Below are 21,460 nucleotides of genomic sequence, written 5' to 3' on the forward strand. Positions count from 1 at the left end.
ATAATTTTTAACTATTAGATTTCCTCAGTAGTAGGAACTGTATTTAATAATAATTTAAAATTAATATAATTATTAAATATTTTTTTATTATATTTAAGAGGTGCTATCTTCCTTAAATAATTGAAATAAGAAAAATTAAAATATAATAAAATCTACTTATCAGGATAAAAAACCTGTTGATTAAATAAGAAATTAATTATTAAATATAATAAATTAATTTAATAATAATAAAGATGGCCTATATCTATAAAATAAATCAATTCTTAAAAAATCAGTAACTTATTATAAAAAATTAATATCTTATAGATATCAGGAAGATATAGAACTATTATTAATAATCTTATAACTTTTATAACCACTGTAATACATCATTTCGATGCCCAAGGCCCCGATAGCTAGGTTATTCTATCACATTAATAATAAATTCTATAATTTATATATATAATAATTTAGTTAATTCTGAATAGATTGTCCCTAGAGTAATAATAAATTTATTAATTAAAAAATATAAAAAATTATTAACTTATTTTAGAATTTATTATTGTAGTAGTCTTCAGGTTGTCATAATTGCCAGGGCCTGCAGGGCTTTTCTTCCTGACAAACTTCCGATCATAATGATCTTTTCTATGAGAAACAATACCGAACTCAATATAATCTGAGAATCTCCATCCAGGAACCATACGTGGGTCATTGTATATTATATATACAGACTCTACAGAGCTGCCTTTACAAGACTGCAGAGGCGGTATGCAAAGTCATATGACCATTGCTGTCCTAATCTAGAAGGCTGCTGAAATGGAGTTAGGACAAACATGGCGGAATTGACTGGCAGAACATTATTATATACTCTAGACTAGCACCCAAGTTCTTGTCGGCCTTCAAATTATTGAGCTATCACCCACCAAGATACCCGCACAGCAGCCATGCCTTCTAGTAACCAACATAATGATACCATCGCCCAAGTAAGTTGATCCCAGCATGACCAGTAATCGCAGTTCAATGGATACATACGTTTTGAGCGCCTTGGTATTGCTATATTCAACACGAAGATGCTGATCACTAGTAACAGGCTTTCAAGGATATTACAAGGTATGCCTCAAGACAACGAACCCTTGTTTTCACCTAACAGGATGGTCCCAGTGGCGAAATGACAGCTCTGGCGCTGGAAAATCATTTGGACAACCTGGAAAACAAAATAGAGGAGTTATTGAACGCGTTTGAAAAGCACCCAGAAACCGAGCAGACGAATGGGCAATGCTATAATCAAGACGAGGTGACATCGACACAAGCTCATGTTGAGGAGGAGTTGCGAAACAAGTCCTCCAAGTGAAACTGGCCATCGGCGTCCTTCTCTGCCACGCCCTTCTCTGTGATGATACCGTCAATAAGTGTGGACGGTGTGACATCAAAGGCCGGGTTCCAGACATCGATGCCATCGGCGGCTATGCGCACAGTTTCTAATTCAATACCATTGGTAGATTTGTTGGCACGCGGTCCTCTGACAGTTGTGACTTCGGAGGCCGCACGTTCCTCGATTATGATTTCATGACCGGACGGGGTGGCCAGATCAATTGTAGTAAGCGGTGCGGCCACGAGGAACTTCACACCGTGATACCTTGCAAGCACAGCGAGGCCATAAGTGCCAATTTTATTCGCCGTATCTCCGTTCGCAGCCACCCTATCCGCTCCTACTACGATGGCATCTACCTGAGTACCAGACTTCGCAAGTAGAGCAGCGGCCATAGAGTCTGTTATGAGGGTGGCGGGGAGACGGTCGTGGACCAATTCGAACGCAGTCAACCGAGATCCTTGATTGTAGGGTCGTGTCTCGGTGCAGTAAGCACGGTTCAGATTGTCTGTAGACGCAAGGGCGCGGATAACTCCGAGCGCAGTGCCGTAACCTGATGTTGCAAGGGAGCTGACGGCGGGTTAGGATCGAATCACCTGCAGTTGAGCTTGGTCGTACTTACCCCGTATTGCAATGTGTGAGAACAGTAGCCTTCGGCTTGCCCACGGCATTGGCCATGATCCATTGGGCACCATGCTTTCCTATGTTTTTGTTGTCCTCAATATCCTTCACCAGCATTTCCTCTGCTGCTTGTATCAGAGCAGTAGCGACGCTGCGCCCAGTCGATCCAGGCCTTTGTGTATGATCACTCGCCACGGCCCTAAGCTTCCGAGCAGCATCGGCCAGATTTACTGCCGTGGGTCTGCTGCTCACAAGATAATCTAGCTTGTCCATAATGAAAGCCTGAACCTCTGGGGCTTCTGAGGGAATGCCATTGCATGCCATAAGGCCATGAAGTTCAGATGCAAGAGCGAGGGCCGCTACAATGGCAATAGCGGGTGCTCCTCTTACACGCATATCTTTTATTGCGTGCCATGCTTCTTCACTTGATTTTATCGTTATGTATTGTTCCACATATGGAAGCTGCAGTTGATCTATGATGGACAGATTGCCCTCGTTATATCTGATTGCCTGTAAAGTCATGATTCTGTTCAATTCAAAAGAGGCGAATTGATTCAAGACTTCTGGACGCTGTTCGTTCCTTGCGAGGGCACACTTTTAAAAATTAAGCAGAAAGTAAGCTCTGCAAGACCGAGTACGAAAAGATAGAAGTAAGATCGAATGTGACGTTGGCTGGATGATTAGAAAATTTGAAACTCGGAGCCTAATTTGCTGGTCTGTAACACAGCACTCAATCCAGAATCGCACTTTTAACCGTTAGGTGGGGCACAGTGCCTAGGTCACTGCCGTACCTTATGAAGCAGCCTCTAGTCAGACGGTTACCCCTCCATGAGCGATTCCTGGTTTGCGCAATGGAAGCAGTGCAGATTCTAAAGTACAACTATCCTTTTATTTGACATGGGTCTTAAAATAAGAGATTGTTTCCGCTGCTGGAAACCCTCGTTCAGAGGCTCAAACAAAAACCACTTGGATTGACTATCTGCGCTGGTCATCCAATTGATAGAAAAGAGTCGCTAATAGAAATTCATAGTATTAATGCGCGGATATATACAGCACTATGAGAGTCAAAGAGAAATAGTTAGACATGTTCATCTCCTTAGGTGTGACATAACAAACCGTTATTTCCGCGAATGAAGGCATCCCCGTAACTGCGGGACAGATTTCCATTAACAAACTCCTCAGATTTCTCCAGAGCGATATTCATATAGCCATCTACCGATTGAAGTTCCCCTGAAGAGTTCGTTAGCGTTTAATATTCCTATTCTTCGTTTGTATATATCTCCTGTCCCCCATAAGAATCGTACTCTTCTCCTGTACCAGGGGAGAAAGACTCGATTTTGGCAGAAACGGTAGGTAGAACAAAGCAGAAGATGATTGTTCACCTTTATAGACAACGCCAGAGTTCAATTTAACAGTAACTGGGGCGCCAATGATTTCACCCAGAAAAGCTGAGGGATCCTTGCCATCAGATGAGGCACCGTTCTCCATTTTGCTGTCCTTTCTCTCTTCCTATCTCTAAGCTTTGAATAAGGGCTGGAAATGCTCAACAGGCGCTAGGTGATCGTAATCGGCAATTTCACTGATTTAGTAGTGATTGGGGGTTATCATCAGTCTTAGCCCGAAAGGGGTTAGACGAAGGCTGGGGTCATGAAACACGTGCCTCTCCGTAAGCTGTAACACTGTAACATTGAGTACTGTTGTATCAAGTATTCTGTATGACTGCATCTGGTCAACTATTCGGATTCATTTTATTTCCATTGCGATATCCGAATTTGCATTCATCAATACCTTTCACCACGTCCGACTCAAATGCGTTCGTTTTTCAAAAAGCCTTCATGGGCAAGCAGGGGAGATGAGGGAACAGACCCGAATTTCTACCGTCATGCTGGTCAAGTCTATAATGACATTATCACTGCCAACCGGAAAGCTCGTGCTAGCCGACTGTCTGTAGTGCAGGAACCAAAGGAGGAACAAAAGGAGGAACCAGAGCAGGAACCAGAGCAGGAACCAAAGCAGGAATCAGAGCAGGAATCAGAGCACACAAACTCTAAACGTCGACGTCTCTCCTGCAGACAGCCCTCCGCAGAAAGTTCATTAGGGGCCCTCACTCACAATGAAGCACTACACAATGCGGAACAACCATTGGATTATAATGCTTCTTGTGAGCACTTACAAGAGACCAACAACAATGGCGATAGTTGTGGTCCATCCGCGGGAGTCTCAACCCGTGGTATCACAGTTGGAATTACAACAGAGACTGACGACCAATGTTGTGAGTCACTACCTGATGTGGAGCTTACTCAAGTTGGGGCAATCCGTGCACATTCAGAAGTTACAAAAGCAGTCAAAGAGAACAAGATTGCTTCCGTGCAGCAGTCACGTTTCCAAAATGCTCGAGAAGTTGATGAGACTGGCAGACCCCATAATCACAGTCTTGCCCATAATCAAGCAATAGTTCAGATCCTCATTACCTCAAAAATCCCAAATACCAAACCATTGATTGTCCGCCGAAAAATGAACCAACCCCTAAAGGATGTCCGTCTAGCATGGTGTAATCGCCAGAAATTCACCAAAGAAATGCAAGAATCGGTCTTCCTGACCTGGAAGGGTAAGAGACTGTTTGATGTTACTACATGCCGAAGCCTGGGAATCCATGCAAAAAGCGGTAATTTCAACGGACATGACACGTTCTACTTAGATGTGGAGGATATACAAGTTCATATGGAAGCTTCTACAGAAGACCTTCTCAACGCTGATCTTTCACACTCACAGACTGTGACTGACGCCAAGTCCAGTCCGGAATATACGAGCTGGAATGGAGCAACTTCGTCCCCAGACAGGATACTATTAAAGTGTCCCGGGTTTGGTGATTTGAAGGTAGAGCTGAACCTGGAGATGCAGGTATCAGAGCTAGTTGCGACCTTCCGTGTTGCTAGGCAGATACCCGCAACCCGTGATATACAACTTGTATTTGACGGTGACCGCTTAGATGATAATGCTTATCTTGCAGACTACGAGCTCATGGACAGCGATCTTGTGGAGGTTATAATCAAGTGAACGAGTTACAGAGATGTAGGCAAAATATCACGAATATGTCTAAAAAGCTGTTCACATATATAATAAACAATTTGTACTAGCCTAAATTATATCAGTCAAATCGGAATTTGCAGTGGTCTTAGATTTCTCAAAATCTCTACAGTTTGATACCTAAATTGAGTTCTATCTTACCTGATATCATCCCAGGAATGAGCGGGGTAGGAGGGTTTCATTACCCCATATGAAACATGATTTCACGGCATCATACCATACCAGTGATTCTCTGCGCCGTTGAAGACAGCTGACGTTGTTCTCAAGTCTGATTTATTTCATCTTCAAATCTTTGATTTCTTCAGAGGCATGTGCTTGTCTAGTAACTACCCCCTGATTCGTAGTATGTTAATCTAAATTTCGCTGGGGCTTGAGAAACGGCAGCCAAAGTATGAAAATTACCGATAACGTAAGACACTAAAAATTTCCCACCCAATATATCCAAAGCGAACTCTGAAGGAAAATGTAGAACCGTCGCCCACTTTCTTCATTCTGGGTTAATACCTCTACTCGAAATGAAGCTCATCACTGTCAACTTCCTGACCTGTGCTGTGAAGGGGTGCAAAACAGCAGCAGCATCATATCCGCTGCATTTTCGAGATGCTGAATTAGAATTGCAGGAACTGGAGTTCCAGCCAGAGTTCATACTCAATATTATTCCTCGGATTGATTGGGAAGCGCTGCGAGTCATGGCAAATGAGGTGCGTGTACATTCCTGGTCCAATGCAAATCATGCCATATGCTGCTTTATAGACTGTTTGAACTCACCCGGAAATAGCTCGGTTTTCCCAAAATCCCAGACACTAAGCCGGAAGGTGATGCGCTTAAAGATGAGCAGCTTCTAAAGGAACTCCACAGGCTCTTGTTAGAAACACAGGTTGTTGAAGGAAGATTGTGTTGCGGAAATTGCGGCCATGAATATATGATCAAGGAAGGAATCGCTAACTTTCTTCTCCCCAGTCATTTAGGTCTGATATTCCTTTCCGTTAAACTTGTCCTTGACTTTGCTGACCCCGCGCAGTCTAAATATACGAAGGTGTGAGTTCAAGTGAGTCCAGTCACTGGAACCCGAGATGCCTGTCCAGGAATCTGTTGGTCTCTTTTTGACAAAAATATTTGTGACCTTCCGTCAGTCGGCTTTGCATCTACCAAAACTGCCAACCGGCTGTCAACTCTACGTAAATAAAGGATCGCAAGTTAATTTGGGACATGGAGTCCCACGAATGCCTTGCAGCCGGTCAACTCATATCATGAGATACGCACTTCGTTGTTATAAAATACAATCCTACCAGCCGGATGCTGGTCCTTCTCTCGACCAATTCCAAATGAACGCCATCAGACTAATGCATCTATCTATAGATGGAATTGCAGACCAAGATTGAGGAAGGTATCGAGATTTGAGTGGCTGGGTATGGAACGGGAGAGGAGGAGAGAGAGTAAGAGAGTAAGAGAGGGAGGGAGAGAGCGAGAGTGTTTGTGTGGGGGAGGGAGAGAGTGAGAGGGAGAGAGTGAGAGACAAAGAGTAGTGGGAGGAAGTTCTTTTGACATGGATTCCGGGACCTCAGTGGAAGCCTTAGTTGAGAAAACCTTTACACCCGGTCGAACCACAGAGGCACGGGATTCTGTCATCGCTATCCCACTCTCTCTCAAATTTGTAGTCATATGTCAGCTCTTCGTCTGTTTATGGAGTATGTTAGTATCTTTTCAATTTGACCAATACATGCCATGCCCACTTACCCCTTTCGATGTCTCGTAAGGCATAGATGACGATTCGCTTGCTGCCATCGACCTTTATTATTTTGGCCGTGCAATTCGGCGTACAGCTGTGGTTGATAAACCTGGCAATACCACCCCTCTTTGTCGCATCTATAACTGTGTTTTCATCGATACGAAAAAGGTAACTACTACCGATTCCGCTTTTCAGGTAACGCCGTTCTCTCATGTCAGCAACCTGCTGCCGGACCTTCTCACCCACATATTCAATGATCATATCGTTCGCAGATATGTTCTCTTCTGCATAGAGGCCCCAATTATGGATGGCGGATCGAGCAAAACGAACTGGCTTCTTCCGTTTCTTCAACTGGTTGAACCGGAGAACATCTCCATCGCCGCTCTGAGTTGGAAGAGCCTGCTTTTGAGCGTTGATATCAGCAATGAGGCGGCGATTGTTAACCCTTGTTGAACGGGAAGTGGACTTCGAAATCGTTTTTGCTGCAGCAATCCTTGCGGCTTCTGCAGCAACAGCATGTGGATCGCTCTTCGCCCTAGCTTCTCGCTCTTCACGGGCCTTTTGAACTTTGATCCTGTGCGGCAGATATTTCGATTTCTCCGACTCCAAGATCCGTTTTCTTCCTTCAGTTCTTGCTGCCCCAGTCGTGTTTGAAACGTAGTAACCGGGAATGACGGTCTCCTCGCGTACCGGACCAGACTCTTCAGGGCGATTAAGTGCCTTAATCTCCTTTTGTCTCCAAGCCCAAGCTGAAAGGTTGCCAACATTAGATCTCGAGAATTCTCGTAAGACATCACGAAGAAAGCAAAGATCCTCTTCATCCTTGACCAAATTCTGCCAACCGTCGAGATCCAGCACAATCGATTCGTCGTCATCGACCGTTGAGCGAGGCTCGTCATTCGATACTCGCCATTCAATCTCCGTTCTAGGCTCTTCAGTCTGCTTGCCATGCTCAAAACTACCAACTTGGGATACAAGATGGCGATGGTCTTTGCCGAGACCTTTGTACTCAACATCAGCACCCCATGAGTCCATGAGTGCCACTGCATCATCTTTCTGACCATGCCCTGCCAATTGACCATGGGAGACCAAGGAATCCGTGCCAGTTACAGATGGTTCACCTGCCGCTGCGATGACATCCTGGATGGTATCTGACCGAGATGGGGAGCATGCCATGTCTTGGTCCTCCCCAGATCCTGCCGCATCATCCATATCGAAGCATTCGTCGCCTCCTTTCTGTTTCTTCCGTGCCTTTGCTCGGTCATCATCCACCTTTCTTTTGCGTGATGAAGATTGGAGTCGGTCAGGGACCTGCTCGGGAGCCTCGCTTGGCGAAACTCCAGATTCATCATCTCTCGTGATGTCTATATCGTGAGACCTATCACTATCGGTCTGCCTTTCGGCAACAGGAACTTCCAACGTTTCAGAACCGATCCGATCCGAGTCTTCCTCTGAATCCGAGGTCTCAGAACTCATCCGGCTCGGGGCACGACTGTCTAAATCTTCAGTGTCTCTGGTAAAGGGTGTCCTTTGCTCATCGTCTGAATCGTCCACATCGTGTAGTTGCTGGAGACGATGGTAAAGTGGTCTTACTTCCTTCTTTCGTAAGGGCTGTTTTCTTCTTTCATCCAAGAACGCAGCGTTCGTGCGATCTAGTCGATGTGCCTTTCTGATCCGTGGAAGAGCAAGTATATTCAGACCAGACGAACCCAAAGGATTCCTACTGGTTGACAAGTCAGAGCGTGAGTCAGGTGTGCCAGCTGAACTGTCGAGGTCGATGCGGAACATAGGCCTTTTAGCCCCCTCCGGTTCAGGAATTCCCAGCCTCTCCCTCTTTGTAGCATGTCGAACTGGATCCAGGTAGTCATACAAGGCCGGTGCTGCAATTCGAGATTTCACATCTTCAAGTAATTTGTCTCGTAGGTCCCGTATTATTATCGCCACCACCTCTCTGCAAGGGTCCAGATCCAGGGCACGTTGTCTTTTCTCTTCTTCGATGTCCAACTCTGCTTCCCTTTTCACCCTGTCCTTTTCGGCTCGCTCTCGCTGTTCGGCCTGCAGTCTCTGGGGACTTGGACTTCGTTCGTAATTAGGATTCCCATAGGGCTGACTCTCCATGTTCATAATGTATGTGAACAAAGGTTTCATATGGCACATCTTGTAGCATCTTTCGGTTTCTTCTTCGCCGCGCCTTGAATTCTCAAACACAATGTAGTACCCTGTCTTATCGCAACGTATGTCTTTCCAATCGAATAGTTTGAGCCTTTTCTTCAGATGCGGAACGGTGGTACTGAGGACCGGTACGTAACAGTGTGCGATGAATATATATGGGTCACGCTTGATCTGACTCAGTATAGGTATTTCTTCCACCAGTGATGGTACAACAGGCTTCAGAAAGCTTGCCCTCGGGCCTTCCGGAACTGGGACCGTAGGGCGCATTTGGGATCTTCCAGAAGGGCCCTTGGGAGCCGTCGGTGGAGGCTCATTATTCTTTGCCGAGACGCCTGTTTTAGGTTCCTCTGCACTCAGAAGGTTGTTCCTGTCCCCCATCCTCTGAGAGTCGACTGCCCTTGTTACTATCTTTGCCGAGACGATACCATCCCGGTCTAGCTCGACTCTGATTCTGCGCGTTCCAATCCGTTGCTCTTTTTTGCACTCATAATAGGCTCGCCTGGCTGCGTTCGCCGCGAGAACGGGCCCGCCTCCTCTGAAAGATGCGCTATCTTTATATTTGACTGAACATATCCCCAAAAATCTACCGGTTATTGGATCGGTGCGGTTGTTGATTTCAGCAATCTCCCCGAAACTCGAGAACAAAGCATTTATTGGGGCGATTGGGGTCAATGGATCGAACCCGGTGACCACTATCTGTACCGGAGGTCCAGGGCCAATAGTTGTCGAAGCGTCGTATGACCAGTGTTTCAATGAGTAAGGAGCTGGCCGAAACTTGGTCTTCTGCTTGCAGCCACCACCTCGCGAATAATTGGATATCTTTAAACGAGGGTCTGCTGGTCGATCATCTTGCCCATTAGGCACTATATCCACATATCGCGCTTTCCTTCGCTTCTCCTTCGATGATATCCGCTTCTCTGAATCTGGGTCATAGACTAACTTCCAGCCCCTCACGTTTCCAGAAGTGCGACTCTGCGATCGGGGTGTTGGTGGGGTTTGCAGGGGCGTCATGGCGGGCTTTATGTCGTCGGTCTTCATGGTACCTGAACTATCTTCGATCCCGTTGGCTATCCTTATGTGAGATGGACTGAGCCTCTGAGCGGGCGACGACTCCGCATTAGTGAGTGGCGTAAGCGTATCGAGACGCGCTTCATTCCCATATGCCGTGCTATGCGTATGTGTCGATGGGCGGGCAGCCGAAACGCTCACACTGTCAGAACTTGCAAGTCCATCACCTTTGACAGTCGGCAAATTCTGTTCCTCCGCGTAAAGACCCGGTGTCAACTCAAGGATTGCCTTGGGCTCTTCAGGAAGCGCACGCCCTTCATCGCTATGGTCGTGTTCCGGATGGGCCTCGGAGCGAGGCCGCTCCCGGATGGTCTTGCGCTTTTGCTGGAGGACGGACGGTGCGGTTGGGAAGAAGTCTGCAAATCCTGCTGAGGAGCGCGACATGTTGAGAGGTGGCTACAAGCCAAGACCACGATAGCTCCAACCAACAGGTAGCATCCTTGGTAGTTGTATAATACTCGGTGCACGGATTTATTGGCAGGAAATATCCTGGGCACAAGGCGGTAACGCGAGAAAAGTAAATCAATAAAGTCTGGAGAGAGCGGGTAGAATTGACAGAAGCAGGCTCGGGCGGAGTTAAAGGAAAGGAGGGTAACAGAAGGGGTGGGTTTACAACTCCTGGGGTAGAAAAAGTAAAATTAAAGAGGGTAAAATCGAAGGACGAAGGTAGGGAAAGAAAGCAGAGAGAGGGTGTACTGATTAAGGGACTAAACAATCTGATTTTCCCCGTTCTGGTGAGCCCCTACCAACGCGACTGGAAAAGCGCGCGGAGAGAGCGATTCATGGCAGGAATCGGCTTGCAAGGTGGCGGGGAGCGTAACAATCCATGTGCGATTACGATGGATGGCTCAACAAACACGGGCTGTCGGCTAGGGAAGAAGACGTAATGCACGAACTGGAAAGGCGCAAAACGAAGGGGCAGAGAAGTACTGCACATTGCCATAACGTCTGCGAAGTTATAGGCATCTCCCGCGGCTCGACGTAGACTTATCTTTTCTTGCCGTTTCTGCTCTCAAAACAACGTACAGTAGGGGTGCGGAGGACGGAGCGATAGGTAGAAAATCCATCCACCATACTTTGTCACCTAAGGACCATTAACTACTCCTTTCTACTACCCTGGAGGTTTCCAAGCCAGGACTTCGTCAAACGTTATGTGGAAATGTCAACTCCTACGCTAGTCCTGAGCCGATAATATCCTTTGATCATCTAGCGTATGATGAGTGTTACGTGCTGTGGTAACCTGACTTCATTTTGCGAACGACATCGACAACGACAACCCAACGGGCGGGAAGGATGCAGATTTTGACCTAACGAAGCAAACAAATTCATGCATAGTCAGCAGTGCATCTCGATGCCAGGGCTCTGCATGGCACTCCAGGAAGAAGAAAGTCCTGGCGTTTAAGATTGATTAACATGACTGTTCGCAGTCATGGTACTCTTTTGCTGCGATGCAATCGTGGGCGTCATTCCAATATACTTGTACTTATTTAGCATCCTCTGGAGAGACCGGGTAGTATGGAAAACATCCAGTTTGTATGACTAATGCTATATGCATTAAGTTAACTTATACCTATGTGGTGAAGATTGAATAAGGAGCGGTGGTAGTAGTTGAGAGGACTCGGACCTGAGCTTCACGTCCAATGTTCTTGTAAAACCGAAACCCTTCCGATATGTAACAGCTTGCATATACTGATGAGACGGCAAAGTTGGACTGTCACCCCTGCGGGATAGTGGGCTTGGGCTTTAAAGTATCACGCAGAGTGTTACTTCATCGACTTTCAATAGCCTCCTGACCTGAGGTAGGATAAGTGGTCAAACCGATATGGTGTGATAGAAGATATATAAGCCTGTTACCTTCTTTTCGGCAGTGACAAGACACCTACAGTCGTTCACGGGCAAAAATTAAACACTAACATAGGAGCAAATTATTGTCTGCCTGTGTTGAGTATCATCCATTTCCATGCTTATAACAAGGGCGACCCTACGTCATGTATGAATATGATTATGCAATAAAATTCCCAAGCTACGCATCGTACATACTTGCTTTTGGATGGGGCAGATATCTATGCCCCGATTCAAGTAATGCGAGAACCACGGAGAGGGAAAACAAACCGTACACATGCAAATTACCAGTAAGAAGTTAAAACATCAGCCTCCGAGGCCGATGAGAGCTAAAAAAACCTACAGCCTTGAGCTGTGGGGCTTCTACTCCGTATCGGGATCCATCGCACAGCAAAGCTGACTATTGGCGACGATGTGTGCGGTACTCCATATGTAAAACCACAGATACGCTGAGAAACCTATGAATGTTGTCGGGTATGCAGAGTCTTATACCGTGCAACAACAGAAAGAAGCATAATAAACATTAAGCTTTGACTACTTATACAGTAACGTAGCCCGTGTATCTACTCCTTACTTCCTGGAATCCGGATACGAATCATGAAAGATATATGGAGTATTGCATGTAGGCCACTTCTTTGTCTTTGCCACCCAGTCGGCGGTGTGCCCGCATGCTCGGTAAGTAGGTATTCTGCATCTGCGAAAGTGTTTTTAGTATCAGCCAAAAACCAATTCCGGTACGGGAGACACGTATTCCAGGTCCCGTTGGATGAATGGCCTGTCACATATATAATGAATAAACCCCATGCTTTACTTTACATACCATCCATGCCATACTAGAAAGATATTTAAATGCCCAACCTACGTAGACAAGAGAGCTTGGCGGCTCCGGAAGGATCTTGTTTGGTGAACCGCTACTATTTAGTAATCGGCTTAGGAAAGGGGAGCCTCGAGTTTTTGGTTCAGTTCCCCATGGGTCAGATGAAGTACCCAGGGGATACGCACGGTGGCCCCTTTTAAAACACATCGCGACAATTACCCCTCCCCCTTTTCCCACTCAATTATCTCGGTTTCCATGGGCAAGTTTACACCAGAGGCAAAATCTACTGTGGGATACGACTCAAGAACAAAGAGGGGCTCCCTCACGATCTAGGGTCTCTCTACCTGCCAGGTTCTTTGTCCCAGGACATGTACATACATAACATACATAACTACGTACTACCGACATGAGTGCTCCACCTGATTTCACCTGCTGCTTACAACTTGATGTGTTGCATTTTCCAATTGTAGGAGTACATACCTATCTCTCAAGCAGATCACCACGACCATCGCGAGGGAGGGCGAAGTGATAGTATATTTATTACCTAGCGCTGAATTTATTATTAGAAACCTATGTTTAGAAGTTCCCTAGATCATATACTCCGTCTCAGCATTCGAACCAGATCCATGGCGTCAGGGAAAGAATTTGCCTAACTTGACTAATAATAGTTAAAAGTGGAGCGTTATTCTGACCATGCAGGTGGGGGTGAGTATCTTACTTCGGTATCTACTGAGCAATCCGTACAAGCTAGTACAATAATACTCTATCGCTACCTTGGATGCGGATGGTCCTGGCCTGACTCAGGTCACGGGTGAAACATACCAGTCGATTGTGTGAGGCGCAGGGTGGGCTTATTGGCTGCTACCTCATTTGATGAATGGCTGAGAGTGCCTATAGCAGCTTCCCTGGTCTGTGTGTGCCAAGGTGGGTCAATCTCACCACATAAAACATAACAGCTCCCCCTCCTTTCTACCCTCCCAATTGTTTGTTGATCCCAGTGAACCACCTCCTCAACCTCTCCGTGTCTTTTCCTCCTGATTCCTCCTTCTCTCAACCCACCTTCATACTTACACCCCTGTTCATCACCCCTTCTCATAAGCAGTAAGTCGAATTCATTTCCGAACGCAATGTTCGTTGTTGGTGTCTTGATTAACATGGACCTCCTTAGGTGAACTTCTCGATATCTAGACATAGTGTCGTCTTCTTGGAGCGGCAAACGACCCCCTACTCTCCCTTACGTCTCCGAGTAATCACGATAAAAATAAGCAAACATGTGGTATGTCCGGCTCCAGAGCTCAATTCTCGTATATTCTGATGTCTAATACAAACTCTCAAGTGGCATTTTCGGCTACATCAACTACCTTGTCGAAAGAGACCGCAGGTTCATTCTTGATACTATACTTAACGGTTGGTCCCCTCTCCGTCGTGCGAGCCTCCGTCATGTCTCAAATCGCTCCCCGAACTTCTACCAATATATCTTGTATCCTGACATTGCGTAGGTCTTTCGAGACTTGAATACCGCGGTTATGATTCAGCCGGTCTCGCAGTCGATGGCGACAAGAAGAAGGAAGTCTGTGCCTTCAAGGAAGTTGGCAAGGTCGCTAAGTTGAAGGAACTCATTGAAGAGTCCAAGCCCGATTTCACCAAGACCTTTGAGTCCCATGCTGGTATTGCTCACACACGCTGGGCCACTCATGGTACTCCGTCTCGCCGGAACTGTCACCCTCACAGGTTGGTTTACTGAAATTATGCCCGCCGATTGGCTTAGGCTAAGGAAACATGAGACTAACATATGGCCATAACCCAGATCTGACGCCAACTGGGAGTTTGCTGTTGTTCACAATGGTATCATTACCAACTACAAAGAATTGAAGGCCTTGCTGGAGAGCAAGGGATTCCGCTTCGAGACCGAGACAGACACTGAATGCATTGCCAAGCTTACGAAGTATCTTTATGATCAGCAGCCAGACATTGACTTCACGGTATTGGCCAAGGCTGTTGTCAAAGAACTCGAAGGCGCTTTCGGTCTCCTCATCAAGTCTGTGCACTATCCTCATGAAGTTATTGCGGCCCGTAAAGGTTCCCCGCTTGTTATCGGTGTGCGAACTTCGAGGAAGATGAAGGTGGACTTCGTTGATGTGGAATACTCCGAGGATGGTCCCCTTCCAGCAGAGCAGGCTTCTCAAAACGTTGCCATCAAGAAATCTGCTACTGGACTGCTTGCACCTCCTGACAAGTCACTCCTGCACCGGTCTCAGTCCCGCGCTTTCCTTTCCGATGACGGCGTTCCTCAGCCAGCCGAATTCTTCTTGTCATCAGACCCATCGGCGATCGTTGAGCACACCAAGAAGGTCCTTTACCTTGAAGACGATGACATTGCTCATATCCATGAGGGACAGCTGAACATCCACCGTTTGACCAAGGATGATGGCACGTCTAATGTCCGCGCCATTCAGACCATTGAACTTGAGCTCCAGGAAATTATGAAGGGTAACTTTGATCACTTTATGCAGAAGGAGATCTTTGAGCAGCCCGAATCCGTGGTCAACACTATGCGCGGTCGACTGGATGTCGCAAACAAGCAAGTCACACTGGGCGGTCTCCGGCAGTATATTTCCACCATCCGTCGGTGCAGAAGAATTATCTTTGTGGCTTGTGGAACCAGCTACCACTCATGCATGGCCGTGCGTGGTGTTTTCGAGGAGCTTACTGAGATACCTATCTCGGTTGAACTTGCCTCGGACTTCCTGGACAGACAGGCACCTGTCTTCCGTGACGACACATGTGTTTTCGTTTCCCAGTCGGGAGAGACAGCCGATTCCCTGATGGCCTTGCGCTATTGTCTCGAGCGCGGTGCCTTGACTGTTGGTATTGTTAACGTTGTCGGCTCCTCCATCTCCCTCCTGACTCACTGCGGTGTGCACATCAATGCTGGGCCAGAGATCGGTGTCGCTTCTACGAAGGCATACACATCGCAGTTCGTGGCCATGGTTATGTTTGCACTCTCACTTAGCGAGGATAGGGCTTCCAAGCAGAAGAGACGCGAGGAAATCATGGAGGGTTTGGCCAAGGTATCAGAGCAATTCAGAGAGATCCTGAAGCTTAATGAGCCCATCAAGCAGATGTGCGCAAAGTTCTTCAAGGATCAGAAGAGCTTGCTGCTGCTGGGCAGAGGTGGCCAGTTCCCCACGGCCCTTGAAGGTTAGCAGGTCGATCTTTCTTGTCATCACTCCTCATTAACATGATTTTATAGGTGCCCTTAAGATCAAGGAGATCTCCTACCTCCACTGTGAGGCTGTTATGTCCGGCGAACTGAAACACGGCGTTCTTGCCCTTGTGGATGAGAACCTGCCCATCATCATGATCCTTACGAGGGATAATATTTTCTCGAAGTCACTGAATGCTTATCAGCAAGGTTAGTTAATCCTCCGCTCACATTCGCAAGCTTTATTTTCTAACCATCCAACAGTCATTGCACGAGGAGGCCGTCCTATCGTGATCTGCAACTATGATGACCCAGAATTCTCTGCCGCTCAAACAGAAAAGATTGAGGTCCCGAAGACGGTCGATTGCCTTCAAGGACTTTTGAACGTTATCCCATTGCAGCTTATCTCGTACTGGCTTGCAGTGGGAGAGGGTCTCAACGTCGATTTCCCCCGTAACCTCGCTAAGTCGGTTACTGTTGAATAGAGGGCGATGGAGAAAAACGATAGATTGTGGACACGAGAGTGGGAACTTTCAATTAATGCATAGGGTTTTTAAATTAATGATGGTAACATGTAAACTTTGCAGTATTGGTAGTTTTTGCCCATATCTCTCTTAGTTGCCGTTTCCGTTTGGTTTCTGCTTCCGTTGTATCCGTCGGTTTGAGGTGTGTCCGGCCAGCTCGTCGCATGGCAAACTGTAGCAGCCAGTAGTGTGTCTAGTAGTGAACTAGACTTGTACATGTCAAGCCGAAGGCAGTAAAGTAACCTGGAATTCCGTGGGTTGAGAGTGGGGGATCTGAGGGATGTTTTATTACATCAGTAAATATTGCTAACGAGATATCTAGCTCAAGGGATCATTACCCCTTGACCCAGCGGGGTACACTTCCGATCCCCCACTTTGCGTGGGAACTCGCACATATATGTTGCACGTTGTTTGTCTGTCTCATCAGTTTCCTCGAACAGCACCTTCCTTCAATTCGACGACAATAGTCCATCGAGACCCTATATTTGGAAATCCCATACAAGAATTCGAACGCGATGACTTCTCTGTCTCTGAAAGGCCCGGGCGCTGCGCAGACCTATGATGGTAATGACGTCTTTCAGGTTGATCGTACGACTAATGATCCGTCTGCTAAATTTTGTTTTCCTTAGGAACTGGGCTACGAATCGCCATTGTCCATGCGAGGTGGAATATGGGCATAATTGGTCCTCTCGTGGATGGGGCCAAGCGGAGCCTCCTTGCAGCTGGAGTTGCTGAGAATAACATAACGGTCCACACTGTTCCAGGCAGTTATGAGTTGCCCTTTGCCGTGCAGAAGTAAGGCCATTGTCATCGAGTCTTTTCTTTCTCGGGCATTTTATTAGAGAGTTCGGAGACTGGTGCTGACGATTTACGCTGTCAGGTTATATGCGGCTTCGCAGATTGAAGCTGCCAAAGGCTCAGCCTCGGCGCAAGGCATCAGTGCCACCGATTTGCTGTCTTCCTCTACGGCGGACCTCACTAAGGCGTCTCCGCAGTCGCCATCGCCCGATGCACCTAGACCTTTCGATGCCATCATTGCCGTTGGAGTGCTGATTAAAGGAGAGACTATGCATTTTGAATATATCGCGGATGCCGTCACTCATGGATTGATGCGCGTGCAGCTTGATACGGGACTGCCGGTTATCTTTGGCGTGCTTACTGTCTTGACTGAAGAGCAAGGCTTGGAAAGAGCCGGCTTGGGCACAAAGGGAATGCACAATCACGGAGAGGACTGGGGTAATGCTGCAGTGGAACTTGGAGCAAAGAAAAGAGACTGGGCTGAGGGTAAAATTGTTTAGTGGACCTTCGGCAAGGCAACGATCTCTTGTTTCGTTTTGAGTTATTCTGCCGTTGATTTAGGGTAATCAATCATCCTCTACAAAGGAGAAATCATCAATTGTATACGTTGAATATCAGGAACCTTGATTGGCGGTCTTAAGGCACAATTGCCATGTAACATACATTCGTTTACCGTGCATCAGGATATGAGGTTCACAAAAGTAACGAGATGAATAACTCTTTGACAGAGTCTCAGGTGTAGGGTTCGGACTGTAAAGTTCACTCCTCCATCCGCTCGTTCTCGTTTGAGTCACCCTTTGTTGCGTCTTCTTCCTCATCGTCTCCCTCCAGAGCTCTCTTTGCTGCCCGCTCTGCCTCCTCACGGAGTTCTTTCGGTACCTCCTCGTGCCTTCCCTTCGTCGGACCGTCTAATGAACTAATCCAGGTCATTTCCAGTTCGAAGTCCTTGTCTTTACTGTCTTCATGGGCGACATAGATAATTCGAGCCGCTTCCTTCACTCCATCGAGAAGGCTCAGTGTGCCGGAGCTCAGGTCGAGTTTCTCAAGCTCAGCCTTGGCTGCTTGTCTCCCTTTCCCGGTGGCGGCGCCATAATAACCCTTCGATAGCGTTAGCATCGTCTAAAAGCACCTTTGGAAATTACAGGAGCATACCCAGTACAGGCCGCTTGGCTCAATCATATATAGACCTGGACCTCCAGTTCTGGCGCCCTCGACTTTACCGCCAGAACCCGACTTGGGCCCACTTCCAACCTGACCGTCGACAGCAAGCTCGGCTTCGGAGTCCCAGCCTCCGACAATAGCAGTCACGCCGAAAGGCCTGACACTAGAGTAGAGTGTGTAAGCTTGCACGTAGCTCCCAAGGCGGTTGGATAGCGCAGAAGTTGGAATTGGCCCTTTGTAAACACTTCTCCATGATGAAGCTTCATCACGAGCCCGAGAAACGAAATGTCGCCCGTCCGGCACCAGACCGGCGGAAACCTGCCATGGAAGCAACGTATTAGCGCGACAGACTCCTAATCAGCGTAGACGCCCACTGTTCTGGACTCAGCTTGGATCCTTACAATGCCAACGTGACGATCAACCGTAGCTATTCTCTTATTGGCGCCAGGCTTCAGGAGCTTGCTGGTAATGATTTTCTCCACTGCGAGCACGACACCATCTTTGCACCTGATACCAATGGCTGTCCCTCCATTTTCTACCGCTTTAACGGCATATTCTACCTATTTTGAATGGTCAACAGAGCCGCGTTTGCTATGAAGATGGAGAAAGGCGAATGGATACCTGAAAGTTGCGGCCATCTGGGGAGAAGACTGAGTTGGAGAGATCGTACCCAGTGCCAATGGAAGTCTAGGTAATGAGATAATCAGTCACGGAGGAACGTCGACTTGGGGGTTGAGGAACGAACCATGGCTGGTGAGGGTTGTTTGACACAGATTCAAGGGATGGAGTAGAATTAGAAGGATTGAGAATGTCGATAAGGCCAAGATGTTGAGTTACTGGAGACACTTGAAAGATTGAGCACAGGCAACGGGGCAGTTAGCAATGTGATCACTCGGGTAAGGTAGGTAGCTAAGGTACGCGTAGTTAGCAATGCCTGCCTAAGCACGAACAGCTGAGTACATCATCCCCTTCCTGGTATAGGCTAGTGTCTTGCCGCTTTTACCAAGCCCGACGCTGTCATGTGATGCGATCCCTGCAGCTTTGCTGGCCCCACTCCGCCGGGTTGCGATAAGGGATAATAAGTCTCGTTGCATCATCTTTATACATCTTGTAATATAGCATACTGCTTACTTCTACTCGAAAAGGCAAGCTACTTATTGCACATATTGTGCGCCACATTTGATTGGGCTTAAGATATCAACGCCTGTAAAGTTTTGTCACCTGACCAATACTATATGTTCTAGGGGATACGGTATGCAAATAACCGTATGTAATTCTATGCATGTGGGTTAGCATGCACTACTGGTTTCCATCCCCGCCGGCTTTCCCCTGTCGGCCTTATAATGACCATCTTCTGAATGACATGGATGGTTCCATCAGTACATAGCCAGCATCCGGTGGGTGAACAGCCACGCGACTTTCACTCGGTAGGTAGGTATATTCTACGTTCTGTGAACAAGATCTTGTAAGGCTGCATGAATAAGGTACTGGTCCTTCTGACCTTCATTATAAATGCCCAACCATGTGTCTGTTTCGGGCATCGACATGTATCGGTTTACATTTGACCAGCGCCTCCCCACCACATTGCTTGATGTTTTCTATTTAATCTTCCTACCTACTGAGCAAATATCTCCTTTCCTTCTGCTTGCTTCCCTTCAGCTAGAGTGTTGTATCCTAAACTGGACCTGGAGCTGTCTAGGGCTTCAATATTCAATTCCCCTCCACTTTGCCGCCCGCCCTTTAATTTCGAGAACACCAAGAAGGAGAAGGTCAAGCGTGCATCATTTGCCATCCATTTGCACTCCCAAGATACATAGACGATATGTCTTCATCTATATTGCATAGCTGCCCATGCTGTGGGCAAGTTACAGATATCTCCAATGCACTTGCTGCTTTCATCGAAAACCCCTATTGTAGCCAGGTAGATACTTTTGACCTTTTGATATCATAAGCTCTCTGACAAGAGAACCATGCAGTGCGGATTGTCCGCTTCTGAAAGCGATTTGAAATTACAGAATGATCTCTCAGCACTCTTCGACAAGGGGATGAACTTAGAGACGCCGTTGTCACCCGAAGAGAGCGTGGGAGTACAGCGTCCTGCTCCCTCATCCCCAATCGTATATAGCATCACACAACATTACCATCACTCTGCGCATGTTGCTCAACAGAATACTACTCGTTCCTCCGAAGGTGTTCATCGCCGCGGCACCAATGCTACCATCAACGAGACACTCCGACAGCACAACGTGGACCCTTCAACACTCTCGGCCAAGCAAATGGAGCTTTTTGAACATGCCATGCCAGAACAACAATCGCGCCTCATCCAGATGTGGCAGATCTCCCCAGAGCACAGCTATGCAGCAACTAGCAACGCCACCGGAACTAAATCGCTGGACCAGGAAAGCTCGAATGTAGCCGGCACTGTTGGCCATGCCCCGACTCCATTGAATTGGGCAGCCACAGGTGGTGATCGTGAAATGTGCGATGTGCCTGATAGGAACGAGAATGGGGACGAAGGACACCAGTATGCTGAGCCTTATATGGTAAATGGGTATGAGGCGATAGCCCGGGAATGGCATGGACTCCCTTCATCTCAGCCCACACACCTGATGGCTGAACCAACAACCGGATCACCGTATAAGCTTTCAAGTGACCCTGTTTACTATGCTCACTGTCGAAGATGGTGGGAACCTACACAGCAAAGTTCGGTGGAGTATCAATACGGTCTATTCGACGAGATGAACCGTCATCCCCAATGTGGCCTAGTGCAACCTCGTTAGATCGAGGGTACAAAGATGGCCATGGCGTTCATTCCCAGGTTGTGGTAGTCATTGCCCAGATAATGTTACCATAATGACGAGCCTGCGAGTTTCCGGCATGGTGAATGTCATGGAATGTTACGCTTGGATCGCTTTATATTTCCCTGGCTCTCGTCTGAATTGATAGAAATCTAGGAGACGGTCTACCTAATGCCGTCAAAGAATGCATGTGCTTATAACGACTTGAACTACGGAAGAAGCCTGCTAAATCTAAACAAGCTGTAGAGGGAGAGAGAACGTGTTAACAGGTTTTTGTAGTGTATTTTGTA

The 21,460-nt window shown here is 47.2% G+C and overlaps 10 protein-coding genes across 10 annotated transcripts; 5 read left to right on the top strand and 5 right to left on the bottom strand.

The window, feature by feature from the left end:
* Positions 1–1,290: 1,290 nt before the first annotated feature.
* BO85DRAFT_443583 (S-methyl-5-thioribose-1-phosphate isomerase) lies at positions 1,291–2,491 on the bottom strand (the record flags this gene model as incomplete). Its single annotated transcript, XM_025658879.1, has 2 exons — positions 1,291–1,918; positions 1,971–2,491. The coding sequence occupies 2 exons, from the start codon at positions 2,489–2,491 to the stop codon at positions 1,291–1,293; spliced, it is 1,149 nt and encodes a 382-aa protein (XP_025509850.1).
* Positions 2,492–3,065: 574 nt separating this feature from the next.
* On the bottom strand, positions 3,066–3,457 carry BO85DRAFT_385144 (U4/U6-U5 snRNP complex subunit LSM6; the record flags this gene model as incomplete). Its single annotated transcript, XM_025656579.1, has 2 exons — positions 3,066–3,199; positions 3,352–3,457. The coding sequence occupies 2 exons, from the start codon at positions 3,455–3,457 to the stop codon at positions 3,066–3,068; spliced, it is 240 nt and encodes a 79-aa protein (XP_025509851.1).
* Positions 3,458–3,566: 109 nt separating this feature from the next.
* BO85DRAFT_408856 (small ubiquitin-related modifier domain-containing protein) lies at positions 3,567–5,155 on the top strand. Its single transcript, XM_025657416.1, has one exon. It carries the CDS (start codon positions 3,779–3,781, stop codon positions 5,024–5,026), a length of 1,248 nt encoding a protein of 415 aa, XP_025509852.1. The 5' UTR covers positions 3,567–3,778; the 3' UTR covers positions 5,027–5,155.
* Positions 5,156–5,269: 114 nt separating this feature from the next.
* Positions 5,270–6,212, top strand: BO85DRAFT_212069 (RNA methylation protein TRM112). Its single transcript, XM_025654626.1, has 4 exons — positions 5,270–5,465; positions 5,526–5,757; positions 5,835–6,024; positions 6,078–6,212. Exons 2-4 carry the CDS (start codon positions 5,572–5,574, stop codon positions 6,080–6,082), a joined length of 381 nt encoding a protein of 126 aa, XP_025509853.1. The 5' UTR covers positions 5,270–5,465; positions 5,526–5,571; the 3' UTR covers positions 6,083–6,212.
* A 31-nt stretch (positions 6,213–6,243) lies between these two features.
* On the bottom strand, positions 6,244–10,801 carry set1 (histone methyltransferase SET1). The gene is made up of 2 exons (XM_025661272.1): positions 6,794–10,801; positions 6,244–6,733 (listed from the first exon to the last, which is right to left on the bottom strand). The coding sequence occupies exons 1-2, from the start codon at positions 10,407–10,409 to the stop codon at positions 6,630–6,632; spliced, it is 3,720 nt and encodes a 1,239-aa protein (XP_025509854.1). The 5' UTR covers positions 10,410–10,801; the 3' UTR covers positions 6,244–6,629.
* A 2,733-nt stretch (positions 10,802–13,534) lies between these two features.
* Positions 13,535–16,451, top strand: gfa1 (glutamine--fructose-6-phosphate transaminase (isomerizing) GFA1). Its single transcript, XM_025661273.1, has 7 exons — positions 13,535–13,785; positions 13,853–13,960; positions 14,021–14,091; positions 14,184–14,415; positions 14,492–15,885; positions 15,938–16,099; positions 16,154–16,451. The coding sequence occupies exons 2-7, from the start codon at positions 13,956–13,958 to the stop codon at positions 16,372–16,374; spliced, it is 2,085 nt and encodes a 694-aa protein (XP_025509855.1). The 5' UTR covers positions 13,535–13,785; positions 13,853–13,955; the 3' UTR covers positions 16,375–16,451.
* Positions 16,452–16,651: 200 nt separating this feature from the next.
* BO85DRAFT_211992 (lumazine synthase RIB4) lies at positions 16,652–17,841 on the top strand. The gene is made up of 3 exons (XM_025654625.1): positions 16,652–16,977; positions 17,043–17,208; positions 17,294–17,841. Exons 1-3 carry the CDS (start codon positions 16,929–16,931, stop codon positions 17,709–17,711), a joined length of 633 nt encoding a protein of 210 aa, XP_025509856.1. The 5' UTR covers positions 16,652–16,928; the 3' UTR covers positions 17,712–17,841.
* Positions 17,622–19,247, bottom strand: BO85DRAFT_454381 (proteasome core particle subunit alpha 7). Its single transcript, XM_025661274.1, has 5 exons — positions 19,118–19,247; positions 18,994–19,059; positions 18,774–18,932; positions 18,364–18,690; positions 17,622–18,309 (listed from the first exon to the last, which is right to left on the bottom strand). The coding sequence occupies exons 1-5, from the start codon at positions 19,118–19,120 to the stop codon at positions 17,971–17,973; spliced, it is 894 nt and encodes a 297-aa protein (XP_025509857.1). The 5' UTR covers positions 19,121–19,247; the 3' UTR covers positions 17,622–17,970.
* Positions 19,248–19,310: 63 nt separating this feature from the next.
* BO85DRAFT_385174 (uncharacterized protein) lies at positions 19,311–19,913 on the bottom strand (the record flags this gene model as incomplete). The annotated part of the gene is made up of 3 exons (XM_025656582.1): positions 19,311–19,498; positions 19,673–19,726; positions 19,874–19,913. The coding sequence occupies 3 exons, from the start codon at positions 19,911–19,913 to the stop codon at positions 19,311–19,313; spliced, it is 282 nt and encodes a 93-aa protein (XP_025509858.1).
* Positions 19,914–20,342: 429 nt separating this feature from the next.
* BO85DRAFT_443592 (uncharacterized protein) lies at positions 20,343–21,152 on the top strand (the record flags this gene model as incomplete). Its single annotated transcript, XM_025658880.1, has 1 exon — positions 20,343–21,152. The coding sequence occupies one exon, from the start codon at positions 20,343–20,345 to the stop codon at positions 21,150–21,152; it is 810 nt and encodes a 269-aa protein (XP_025509859.1).
* Positions 21,153–21,460: the final 308 nt, after the last annotated feature.

This window comes from Aspergillus piperis, assembly GCF_003184755.1.
Source record: "Aspergillus piperis CBS 112811 unplaced genomic scaffold BO85scaffold_37, whole genome shotgun sequence".
NCBI lineage: Eukaryota > Fungi > Ascomycota > Eurotiomycetes > Eurotiales > Aspergillaceae > Aspergillus > Aspergillus piperis.

Coding starts and splice junctions, on each gene's coding strand:
- BO85DRAFT_408856 (XM_025657416.1), top strand. CDS start 3,779: ATGCGTTCGTTTTTCAAAAAGCCTTCATGGGCAAGCAGGGGAGATGAG.
- BO85DRAFT_212069 (XM_025654626.1), top strand. CDS start 5,572: ATGAAGCTCATCACTGTCAACTTCCTGACCTGTGCTGTGAAGGGGTGC. Junction 5,758..5,834: donor TGCGAGTCATGGCAAATGAG/GTGCGTGTACAT, acceptor ACCCGGAAATAG/CTCGGTTTTCCCAAAATCCC.
- set1 (XM_025661272.1), bottom strand. CDS start 10,409: ATGTCGCGCTCCTCAGCAGGATTTGCAGACTTCTTCCCAACCGCACCG. Junction 6,734..6,793: donor CTTACGAGACATCGAAAGGG/GTAAGTGGGCAT, acceptor CTCCATAAACAG/ACGAAGAGCTGACATATGAC.
- gfa1 (XM_025661273.1), top strand. Junction 14,416..14,491: donor CGGAACTGTCACCCTCACAG/GTTGGTTTACTG, acceptor GCCATAACCCAG/ATCTGACGCCAACTGGGAGT. Junction 15,886..15,937: donor GTTCCCCACGGCCCTTGAAG/GTTAGCAGGTCG, acceptor ATGATTTTATAG/GTGCCCTTAAGATCAAGGAG.
- BO85DRAFT_211992 (XM_025654625.1), top strand. CDS start 16,929: ATGACTTCTCTGTCTCTGAAAGGCCCGGGCGCTGCGCAGACCTATGAT. Junction 16,978..17,042: donor CGCTGCGCAGACCTATGATG/GTAATGACGTCT, acceptor TGTTTTCCTTAG/GAACTGGGCTACGAATCGCC. Junction 17,209..17,293: donor TTGCCCTTTGCCGTGCAGAA/GTAAGGCCATTG, acceptor TTACGCTGTCAG/GTTATATGCGGCTTCGCAGA.
- BO85DRAFT_454381 (XM_025661274.1), bottom strand. Junction 18,691..18,773: donor TTGATCGTCACGTTGGCATT/GTAAGGATCCAA, acceptor CTTCCATGGCAG/GTTTCCGCCGGTCTGGTGCC. Junction 18,310..18,363: donor AGCCAAGCGGCCTGTACTGG/GTATGCTCCTGT, acceptor ACGCTATCGAAG/GGTTATTATGGCGCCGCCAC.